At 45.8% G+C, this 12,414-nt stretch overlaps 1 protein-coding gene across 1 annotated transcript in view; it reads right to left on the minus strand.

Annotated features, from left to right (window-relative positions):
* Sfswap (splicing factor, suppressor of white-apricot family) overlaps positions 1 to 12,414 on the minus strand; it is a gene marked incomplete at its 5' end in the record, with an annotated part of 56,408 nt that overhangs the window by 43,325 nt on the left and 669 nt on the right. Inside the window, 3 exons of the mRNA XM_013023036.1 lie at positions 6,126 to 6,350; positions 9,913 to 10,044; positions 10,615 to 10,784. Coding sequence (XP_012878490.1) covers positions 6,126 to 6,350; positions 9,913 to 10,044; positions 10,615 to 10,784 — 527 coding nt within the window. The remainder of the gene's footprint in view (positions 1 to 6,125; positions 6,351 to 9,912; positions 10,045 to 10,614; positions 10,785 to 12,414) is intronic.

Below are 12,414 nucleotides of genomic sequence, written 5' to 3' on the forward strand. Positions count from 1 at the left end.
GGTCTAGTACTGTCCTGTAGTACACCACCCTGTCCAGGTCTAGTACTGTCCTGTAGTACACCACCCTGTCCAGGTCTAGTACTGTCCTGTAGTACGCCACCCTGTCCAGGTCTAGTACTGTCCTGTAGTACACCAGCCAGTCCAGGTCTAGTACTGTCCTGTAGTACACCAGCCTGTCCAGGTCTAGTACTGTCCTGTAGTACACCAGCCTGTCCAGGTCTAGAACTCTCCTGTAGTACACCAGCCTGCCCAGGCCTAGTACTGTCCTGTAGTACACCAGCCTGTCCAGGTCTAGTACTGTCCCTGTAGAACACCATCCTGCCCAGGTCTAGTTCTAGAACTCTCCTGTAGTACGCCATCTTGTCCAGGCCTCACGTCCCGAGGACAGGCACTGCGTCTTAAAGAGTGCGGGGAAGCTGGCCTTTCAGTGCACGGAGTTCGCATCTTCCTACTAACTCAGACACAAGAATGGACTTCAGTGGGTTCCTGAAGTTTACAAACACATATGTATTTTTCTATGGGTAGAGTACATTTCAACACTTCTCCAAGACATGGAAGGCTCCCTTCCACTAAACAGCCCTTTGAACATCCAAACAAATCCATGAGCTCACTCTTCCTCCTCCTCCGCACTCACCCCCTTCCTTGTGTCTGCTTCCTATAAAACACAGTTTAAGGCTCCATCTCACTGCCAGTCCTAGGTAAAACCGTGTGCTAAACCAAAGGCAGTCCAGGTGTGGCCTGGCCGGAGCAGGTGGGAAGGCCTCTGACCACAGCCACAAACGCATGCCTCTTCCTTTTACTTTAGCTCCAGGGCTATTTCCACCACATCATGTGGTCACAAACAGAACTTGTTAGGCCAAAAACTACAAGCCACATGTCTAAAAATACTTTTAGTAACAACCAAGAGAGTAATACTAGGAAATTATATGGGAATGAAACTGAAAATTGCTCTCATTAAAAATGGGCAGTTAAACACTGGAGATGCTCATTGTAATTTCAGTGTCTCATCCTGAAATTACAAATGGCTTAATTCTCAAACTTAATTTCTGAATAAATAATGTCCTTCACACTGAAATGGGTAAACATGTACTATTAAACTTATTTAGACTCCCAAACAAATTAAGTTCTGTGTTAAAGGCCCACTGAGTCCTGAAATATGGACCCTGATGTAGAATTTCATTGGCTTTGGCTACATAGAAAGGTTCATTTCTAAGCAGCACATTCCATAAACACATCAATGATTAACAATCAATTCAGAATAATTACACTCAAGGGAAAACACAATCCCACACAGTGCATGCTCTTTGTGAACCAATCAACTTTTAGGTCTTAAAGGCCTTAAGAGTAGGCCTATTAATCATCTAGTATGACTACAATCGTTATAATGCCACATGTAGGTAATTTTACAAAGCAACGACCGCACAAAAGCAAAGCATCTATGAATACATTCCAAGATCTGCTACCAGGAAATGTGAGATTCAAGTATCTGGCTTGATGGAAGTTGAGACATGGCTTACATGATAAAGCACCAGCTACGAGCAAAAAACCAGCATGAGCTCAAGGCCTGGAGTTCAAGTTCTAGTACCAGCACAGGGGAAAAAAATCTGGCTTGGAAAAAGCCATTCTTTGTTATGCAGATCTTAGACAATTTCTCTTCATTTAATGACATGAATATCCCTATTATACAATGACATTTTAAGACGCAGTTTGGAAGTATTGGGGTGCAGCTCAGTGGCAGAATGCACGCACACACAAGACCGCAGCTCAGTGGCAGAATGCACACACACACACACACACACACACACACACACACACACACAGGAGACCACAGCTCAGTTACAGAACACACTCATGCACACACTAGACCACAGCTCAGTTACAGAGCGTACGCACGCATATACACATTCACGCGCGCATAAACACACACACACACACACACACACACACACACGAGACCCTGGGTTAGGAAGTGTGAGGTGCAGCTCAGTGACAGAATGCACGTACACACACACTAGACCGCAGCTCAGTGACAGAATGCACACACACACAAGACTAGCTCAGTGGCAGAATGCCCACACACACACAAGACTAGCTCAGTGGCAGAATGCACACACACACACACAAGACTGTAGCTCAGTGGCAGAATGCGCACACACACACACACACACACACACACACACACACACACACACACACACACGACCCAGCACCCAAACCAAACCAAACCAAGTCAGTCCACAGGTAAGCATGCCCAAGTTATTATAAAGACTGTCTGTTAAACGTCTTTCTCGTCTAATCCCACGCAGAAGCCCTGTGAGCTAAGGGAAATCTATTAAGCCAAGTACCACTACCTCCTCACACCTGCAAACTCCATCACCATGGCTTCAAGCTCAAGGAAGAGCACTAGACAAAAGGAGAGCTCTGGGAAGCTCTGGACTCACATCTAGCAGGGTGAACAAGGAACGAGAGGGGAAGATGAGAAATGAGGAAGAAGCCCCAGGGCAGTCTACGGGCCTCTGGTCCTCCAAAGGGGAGAGATGAACTAATTGCTTTTTTTCCATAGGCCCAACAAGCATCAGATTCTGTCACAACTCAAGTGTGCAAGCGAAACTATAGAAACATTAGCAGGAATACCAGGAAATTTTTTCCCACCTCTTCAGAACAGGAAAGGTCTTCCAAGTATTATGCTTACAACTCTGCAGCCTCAAGGGGAATGGCAGACACAGTAAAATGACAAAGCTCCTAGAAAGGCTTTTGCAAGACCAAAGTAGCCAAAGGCTCCCCCATCAGACATGAGTCCTGACACCACAAGGAAGGACAACTCTGCAAGAGGGCAGGGCATATTAGCTTCTCTTCTGTCCACACAGGGCAACAGCCTGAAAGCCACGGTGCAAGCAAACTTGGACAACGCTCAGCAACACTGAACCAGAGGGTCTCAGCGCTCCAGTCAGTCGCTGGCTAGGACGCGGACCTGACCCTACAGGTCCGACGGCAGCTCAGAGCTCAGTGTGCTCCCCTCTGGAAGGCAGGTAGTTATGGAACCCATCTGTCATAATTGCTAAATATCAACTGAAAGATGAGCACAGAGTAACTGTACAATGCCTGGGAGAGAGGGTGTAGGCTTAGTGAGAGCTTACTAAGCCTTTACTTGAACAGTCTGAAATGTGAACTAACAGCAGTTCCTTTGGAGCCTCAGTTCTCTCCTTTCTTCCGTATTCTAAGGGCCATATCCTTGGTTGGTGCCCCAGGGGCTTGTGCTCTGGGAGGCAAGTGAAACAGCACTAGCCAAATAGGGGTCCAGGTCACCATGGGCACCTGGCAGATACTGCCCACCTCTGCCACTTGAGTGAGTAGTACTAACTGCTTGCAAGTACCAGATGGCTCCAGCATGGCACACCCACCCAGGTGGAACAGGGGAGCTGGCTTTGTGTGGGGAACTCAGGACTGGCCACAGAAGGGCTCTGAGACCCTGGGAAATGGGTAGCCAACTGCACGTACATGTCAGACACATGACATGCTTAGAGGAAGAATAGGTCTCTACTTCCCATGGAAGAGAAACATATGCTCATGGAGACTATGAATCAATAATAAGAGGCATCTGATCTCCTGACAATGCCCGAACCTAGAGGCTCAATAGACTGCTGGAGAAGCTGTGTGGGGTCTGTCGTGGTGGTACAAGGATTAAACCAAGGGCTCCTTACAGTGCCTGCCTAACTAACTGCAGGAGCAGACCCTCTCCACTGCAGCAGTACCAGCCCGTGTGGCCAGTTCAGCCATTCTTATGTCCCCTCAAAAATACTCAACATTGGTGACTTGACTCAGACAACAGGATGTGATTTATTTTATTTTTATTTTTTTTGTCGGTCGTGGGGCTTGAACTCAGGGCCTGGGCGTTGTCCCTCAGCTCTTCAGCTCAAGGCAAGCGCTCTACCACTTGAGCTACAGCGCCACTTCCGGTTTTCTGGTGGTTTATTGGAGATAGGAGTCTCACAGTCTCTCCTGCCCGGGCTGGCTTTGAACCGCGATCCTCAGATCTCAGCCTCCTGAGTAGCTAGGATTACAGGTGTGAGCCACCAGCGCCCGGCTCAGGATGTGATTTATATGATCCCTTTCTGACACTGCCAGGAAGGAAATGGAAGAGGCAAGCCAGACTTGCCGAATTCTCAAGTAGGCTTCCGCATTTGCCTCTTTACTCCAGGATACCTCCAAAACTGCCAGTGGAAGGAATGGACACCTAGGCCTGTGCTCTCCACTGAGGGACAGGTATTTTTACCTCAGGCATACTGTTTATTAAACAATTTTTACTTTGGCTGAGGATAACCAGTAAATACTGTAATAGGAATTATACCAACAAAATTCTATTGTACCTTTCCATTTATATTTGCATAGAAATTAAACTCTGTGAAGCTTTGGCATGAAATATAATGAAGCAGATAAAATATTTAAGGCTTCATTTCAATGGGTCAGAACACACAAGAAGACCATGTATGATAATACACGGAACAGATATCGATATAAGGCTCATTGTAGCAAATCTCCAGATAATATTTTTTTGTTGGTTGTGGGTCTTGAACTCTGGGCCTGGGTGCTGTCCCTAAGCTCTTCAGCTCAAAGCTAGCACTCTACCACTTGAGCCACAGCACCACTTCCAGCTTTCTGGTGGTTAATTGGAGATAAGAGTCTCATGGATGTTCCTGCCCAGGCTGGCTTTGAACTGAGATCAGCCTCCTGAGTAGTACCTAGGATTGCAGGCGTGAGCCACCAGCGCCTGGCTCCAGATAATAGTTGAAGCTTTAACCACAGAAAATGACCAAAAGTTGGAACTAAAGAATCAAACATAGAAAAAAGGAAACAAACAGAGAAAGAAGCTGGTTTAAGGGCATGAGTCTGCCACCCCCAGGGATGCCGGAGGGCTGTGGCACAGGCCAGCAAATGTAATGAGACCCTAACTTGAAAGCGGCCACAGTAAAGGGAGCTGGAGGTTTAGCTCAAGTGGTACCGTACTTGCCTTTCAAGTGCAAGGCACTGAGTTCAATCCCAGGGGGTGAGAATATGCAAATGAGTAAAGTGAGAAAGGATTGAAAGGCTATTTTTGGTATCTTTCATCACATACTGCAGGGAAGGAAAAAAGGCTGAACCCAGGGTAGCAGTGGGCAGCAGAGGGAGGGTCAGACCCTGGGTCTGTGAAGTGCTGTCCACCCAGTGACTGGTACAATGGATATCAACACGCACTTGAAATGTTTCCACTGACAGCACTTGCAACCCAGGTACAACAAACTCAAAGAAAAAACCCTTTGCTGCTGAGCACAAGCACTTGACATCCATATCCATGTGTACCCCTGCAACGCCCACATATGAACACCCCTTGAAAATACAAAATACACCAAAAGCAGCTTGGCACACAACCTAGAATACAGAATTCCCACAATAAATACTCCGAAAAACAAAGAAAAAGCTCAGCATTGGCTTTAACAGCGACTGCAATTCAACAAGATGAAACTGAAGAAATCAGGGCTGAACTGGAGACTCAGCCCCGACGGTAACCAGCTGCAAAGCAGCCTAACCAAGAAGTCCCACACTGGCTTTTCTCACAGGCAGAAGAGTGGACTAGACATGTACAGGGACAAATCATGACAGAAAAACTGCCCAAAAAATGTTAGGCAAAGATATAAGCATCTCCCCCCAAAAATCATACCAGAAACAAGGCACATGGTCATGAGCAAAGCTGCCTTGAGCATGGCCATTTTCACGTCTGCATGTGGATGACAATACATGCACCTGATTCTGACATGGTGGTCCATGCTGGGAAAGTCACGTGCCCTCCAGACCACCCCCAAACAGGCCCCATGTGTTAGTTACTTTGCTATATTTCTTTTCTTTTCTTTTTCCCGGTTGGTTCTGGGGCTTGCACTCAGGGCCTGGGCACTGTCCCTGAGCCTCTTTGTGCTCGAGGCTAGTGCTCTACCCTCGAGTCACAGCGCCACTTACAGCTTTTTCTGAGTGGTTTATTGGGTTTTCCTGCCCGGGCTGGCTTTGAACCTCGATCCTCAGAGCTCAGCCTCCTGAGTAGCCGGGATGACGGGCGCGAGCCACGGCGCCCGGCTTATTCCTTCATCCTTGTGAAATGGGATGCTTCCCCCAGCTATCTCTACAGCGTGGAGTGCCTGGACTGCTGTCCTGGATGAACACAGTCCTCTTGCACGTGCAGCACCCAAGGTGAAGACAGAGCAGCGCCGACAGAGAATTGAGAAGAAATACACATACCAGTTCCACGTCAGACGGGACATTCAATCCTAAAGGGGCAATGAAAGGTTCTTCGTTTTCTTCCAAATTTTCAGCCTCAGACTTTTCTGTTAAAGCAAACAAATAAAACTTCTGAGCAATGTTCACCAACACAACTTCCTGCTCTACCTCCCTGTGTCTAATGCTCATCCCACCCTCCCAGAGACAAGGGCAGCACGGCAGAAGTCTGAGCTCCATCCAGCCCTGCAGGTCCGGGCCTGTGCCTGTGATCCTGGCCCCTCTGCAGTTTCTGTGTCTCCTCAGTGCAGTGCTAGCCCTACGGTACATCTATGCCAACAAGGTGCCCGTGAGAAAGCCCGCCCCGCGGAGGCCACCGCCAGAGCAGGACGCTTGACACTGACATGGCCGTCCGAGCAGGGTGCTTGCTCGACGCTTAGCCAGGACATGGATGTTCTGCTCTTCCCTCTGTTGCTTTTACTTCTGCATTTAACTAACTGGCTTTTCAAGACCTCCTTCCAGCAGGCATCACTGTGTGTCTATGTGTGTACGTAGGCGCACACGCGTGCATGTGCACGTGCCTGTATGTGTTAGCATGTGCCAGTCCCGGGGCCTGAACTCGGGGTAGGTCTGGGCACTGTCCCTGAACTTTTATGTTCAAGGCTAGCACTCTACTACTTGAGCTATATGGATTTTTGGTGATAATTGGGGATAAAAGTCTCATGGCTTTCCCTGCATGGGCTGGCTTAAAACTACAATTATCAGATCTCATTTCCTAAAGATAGAGGATTACAGATGTGATCCTGGTGGTATAATCAATTTTAATAATCAAATTGTAAAACACTTGGGCATTTAAAAAAAAGTCAAGAGATCACAAAAGCAGCATTATCACTGTTTTTTTCTTTCTTTTTTCATAAACAATCAGATGTATTTTTCCATATCTGTTCATTCATTACAGCCACTGAACAACATCTGTCTGTGTGCTACACAAGTTGCTTACAATGCCAGTATGGTATAGGAAAATGTACCTTAGCCTACTAGCCAATATATACAGGGAGTTCAAGAAATCAATCACTAAATGGTTGAGGGAAGACTTCTCAGAAGAGGAGGTAAGAGGGGCTGGGAAGGTGGCTCAGTGGTAGAGCGCTTGCCTTGCATGCTCGAGGCCCTGGGTTCGATTCCTCAGCCCCACATAAGCAAAAAGAAAAAAGCCGGAAGTGGCGCTGTGGCTCAAGTGGTAGAGTGCTAGCCTTGAGCTAAAGAGCTGAGGGACAGTGCCCAGGTCCAGAGTTCAGGCCCCACGACCGGACCAAAAAAAAAAAAAAAGAAGAGGAGGTAAGAATGGCAAACACACGAGGAAACGCTCATCCTGCCTGGCCATAAAGGAAATGCAAGTCAAAACAATTCAGAGATTCCATCTCACCGCAGCTCGATTGGTCAACATTGTGAATTCGGATAACAGATGTTGGTGGGGGTGTGAGGAAGAAGGAGCCCTACTGCACTGCTGGTGGGAATGTAAACTAGCACAACCACACTGGACAGCAGTATGGAGGTTCCTCAGACCTTCCCTACAACCAGCCATACCAGTCCTGGGCATCTACCCTGAGCATCATGAGCCGGGATATGATACAGACACCCGCACATTCGTGTTCACTGCCCCACTATTCACAATAGTGATCCTGTGATCCTTGTATCTCAGACTCCTGAGTAGCTAGGTTTACAGGTGTGAGCCACCTGGCACCCAGCTTCTATCTATTCTTACAGAAAAACAGGCTTAGTAGCACAGAATAAAAACCTGCCATTGCGATATACACTTAATGCAAACTAAATTCAAACAGCCCTTTCTTGTTGAACAAAAAAGTATACACGATGATGGAAAGTTATAGAATATAAAAGACAAGACCAACTGAAAACAGTGTGCTGCCAAAAGGGAGAGGGAAGTCAGGTACTGATGGGCAAAACCAGGCCCACCAAGGCCTTGCTGACTAGAATAACGGATTTAATTAAGAAATGCCAAGAATACTGCAAGCCTGAGAATCAAGGAATACACAGATATGATGCTGGGTCAGAAAACAATTAGTGCAAGTTAAAATAGTTACACACAAAAAGCCCAAATTTTGTAAAAACTTAGCATGGGCCAGGCACCAGTGGCTCATGCCTATAATTCTACCCACTCAGAAGGCGGAGATCTGAGGATTGTATGTAATTTGAAGCCAGCCCAGGCAGAAAAGTTTGTGAGACTCTTATTGCTAATTAACCAGCAAAAAGTTCAAGTGACTGAAAAAAGCTTAGGGGCAGCACGTAGGCCTGAGTTCACCCAGTCCCTGAGCTGAAGTCCCAATGACCACAATCATACATACACTTACACATACACAAGAAAAAGATACAGGGAAAGTTTCAAGAGCGTGATTTTTATAAAGAAAGTAACCAAATTTGCTAAAGAGAACTTTGTGAAGAGGAAGTATACTTGAAGAGAAACAGTTATTCTAATAGTCTTGAAAATCAGAACTGTAACTATTCATCATCACTTCGCTGATAATTATACCAGGCAGCAATCCAACATCGAGAACAGAGCAGACAAACTGAAATGCTAGACAGAGATATGGTCAGCTCTGGGACACTCAACCCTGCTGCCAAGGCAGACCTGCAGCAGACAGCACGAAGCAGCACATTTATTCACCAATAAAACTATCTATGAAACTGCATTTGTGGTTAAGGGTTGCTCACCTAACCCAGACTACTAGGACAGGGTAATTTATTCTGGAGTGCCAGGCACAAGTGTCTCACGCCTAGAATCCTAGCTACTCAGGGGGCTGAGCTCTGTGAGGATCACAGTTCAAAGCCAGTCCAGGCAGGAAAGTCCATGAGACTCTTTCACAGGTTTAAAACAGCCCAGGCAGGGAAGTCCATGAAATTCTTATCAAGAACAACTAAAAATCCAGAAGTGGAGCTATGGTTCAGGTGTCAGTGCTAGCCTTGAGCAAAAAAGCTCAGGACAATGTTCAGAACCTGAATTCAAGCCCTGAGTTCAAGTGCAAGAAACAGCATAACAATTAAAAAAAAAAAAAAGTCCATGCAGAAAGTTTTATGTTCCTTAATGAACTTTGTAAGTCTACAGGCTCACAAAGCAGACTGCCTAGGACTCTTTTGCTTGCCCAACATGCTGCTCTGATGCCATACAACTCTTGAGGAGGAAGGGTCTGGCCACAGGCAGGAAGGACCCTTGTACAACTGGCAGGACTAAGGGTCACAGGGTTCCCCAGTCTTAAGTCTTCTCCAAGTTCAAGTTCTCTTTGTCAAATGGAACGTGTGCACATAAGTGACCCCTCTTAAGTGTCTCAGGCTCCCATCACTGCTACTGACAAGTGATCAAAGCAGCGAGGCTAAGACAATGGGGTTCTCTTTGTAGTAAATGAGCTTCAACTTTAGGCAGCACTATTTTAAAAAATTAAAGCTTTCACAGTTAGCGCAGGAAAGCACAAACACAAAATCACTAAGAAAGAGGAATGATTTAAAAAAAAAACAAAAGAAACAACCCTACTTGAATCCAGTATAGAAAAAGTCTGAATCCATTTTTCACCTCCATGAAAAATTTGCTTTTTAGTTTCTCGCTTTATTTCACCAAAGGAAGGCCCCCTACTGTAATCATGATGATGTCAACAGCCAGCGCACCTCTCTGTTTGGAAGGTTCTTCCTCCTCGGTCGGCTCAGATGGGTCATAGTAGTCACTGCCATAAGTAAACCCCACAGCACTGTAATTCCCATCCTCGGCTAGCGCCTCACTCAATCGCTTGTATTCTTCCTCTTTGAATAAAAATGAGAACTTTATTAATAAAACTAGAAGTTTACCATTTCTAAAGTTGTAGCTAACAACAAAAGTATATGACACTTCTTTTCAAATTCTTTTCAAGGTGAGAATGTTTCTGAAAATGCATACTTTTTAGCTATCAAAATGTATTTCTGCCAGTACACATTTACCACAGATAGGAGAATACATGTCTCTTAAGGAAAATTTCTTCCTGCTGAGAAAACTTTGGGATTAAGAACTGCATTAAAGATCAATCGTTAAGGCAAAGACAAGAACATCAATTTAATTCATACAATACTGTTAAAGAAGAACAGTTAAAGAGATTGTTTTTTGTTTTGTTTTTTTTTTTTCAAATCCCAGTCTGCCCTCAAAAGCTGGGAAAATTCTTTGTGGCTCTACATATAAACTATCCTGAGGTCCTCTCAGAACGCAAAGACTCGTTTTTCCAATCCACTGGGTACTGTCAAGATAATATCAGAAAGAGTGAGTAAAATGAATGGGAGCAAATTTTTAAATACTTAAAAATTTAAAAGTTGTGGCAGAAGTAAGTCTTTCTTGAGCAGTACCTTGCCTGGCCTCCTCCTCAAGCAAGTCCGTATGCAAGGCTAAATACCTCTCTTCATCACACAGCGCCTCTATGCGCGCCTCCTCTTCAGAGAGTTGGTAGTCTCGGTTCCAGGTGGCATACTCAGCATCATACGCAGAGAGGTCATGCAGGTGACCACGCCCATCATATCTGTAATGTGAGCGTGCAGGTCAGCAGACAGAAGTCACTGTCTGGGCTGATTGCGTGTGACACTCTACGTACATACTTACCAATTAAAATAATAAAATACAAGTATTATAGCAAACGTAAGGCTTTTCAGACTTATATTTAACATGGCTAGTCATATCTCACCTACTTTTAAACTCAAATTAACTTAACAAAGTCTATACTCCTTTCTACAGCACAATAAAATTTAATTAAAGGAAAGATATTCCTTTAAAACATAAATGACATCCACCTCACTAGCAGTTCTTACCGTGTATGATTTGGTCAACCATTCAATGCCACTTGCAAAAAAAAAATAATAATTTTTTTTTCTGAAAAGTTAACTATCATAGCTTACATTCACACAAACCGAATACATAAATACCTATCCGTAAGAACCAAACGGTCGAAATTTCCTCGCTTCTTTCTGCTAGTCCCGAACTCTCAGGAGAGATCTTCATCAAAGAAACTTGCGTCCATTGGAGATAAAATCTTGGCTAGGCTGGCCCCCTAGCCACTTGGCTGAGGAAATAAGTGCTGGGTTATGTGGTAGAGAGACACACATACATAGGAACAGTGACATATACATGCAGTTTAAGGAGGTTCACTAGGAAACAGGGCAAAACCAGTAGAGGAGGCAGTACAGCATTTTCTTCTAAACTTCCTGTCCCAGGAAATAGCATAAATGAAGACATATCTCACATGGACCAATAGTTACTATTCGGAGAATTAGGAAAGCACTCGCTGTCATGCTTGTAACACAAAGATTCAGTGATGGTGCTGTCAAAGTAGAGCTATCTGATAATAAATGAGTGAGTTAGTAGACTTTAGACAAAACACTCAGATTTGAGGTTGCAATAACGATGCAACCTCAGACAAAAGTCTGCCTCACATACTGAAGCCGAATTTTGCAACAGAGACCAAATTAATAGGGGAAAAAAGTCCAAAAGTTCCAGGGAACTTAAGGCATTGCACTCATTAATTTTTAAAGTTAGTTTTTCTTTGATGTAAACCTCCTTAACTTACAAATGTAGATTATATTTAAAAACCGTACAGGCGGTACATGTGTAGCGTTTGCTCCCCACCAGCTCTGGGAGGCCTAACTCAAGCCACGTACAGAATGATACAGAGAGCGTGGAGAGCCAGACGTCAGTGCTCCCCAAAATTTAATTTAAATACATGTCAGGAGTAGTAACACTTTGGAAAGCAGGCCTGGTAACTCAGGCCACAACGTCACTGGCTAGACAGCGGTTCAAGGCCCGGCCCGTCTGGGCAGAGAGCGCACCCCATCTGCAGCAGCCCCCTCACAAAGTCCTTGCTTCCTAGCTCTAGCTCCACGGGGGGCTGTCAGGGATGGCAAAAGGCCTCCCGGTCAGCGTGAGTCCATCCTGGCCCAGCTCAGAGGTCCTCCCTACAGTCGCGTTCCAAGGCTTTGCAGACGCAGTCTCGGGCCTCTCCAACGGTGGGCTTCCTTCACCTTGGAGCTTAGTGGCAGGAGGTCGGTGCAGTTAGCTTTGCAGTCCGGCTCGGAGGCCGAAAGCGATTCCCAGACCCGGGGAGGAGGGCGGGGAGCCACCCTACACCCTGCGGCGCCCCCCGAGTCCGCGCCCGGGCC

Source organism: Dipodomys ordii, unplaced genomic scaffold, assembly GCF_000151885.1.
Source record: "Dipodomys ordii isolate 6190 unplaced genomic scaffold, Dord_2.0 Scaffold66, whole genome shotgun sequence".
NCBI classification, from domain to species: domain Eukaryota; kingdom Metazoa; phylum Chordata; class Mammalia; order Rodentia; family Heteromyidae; genus Dipodomys; species Dipodomys ordii.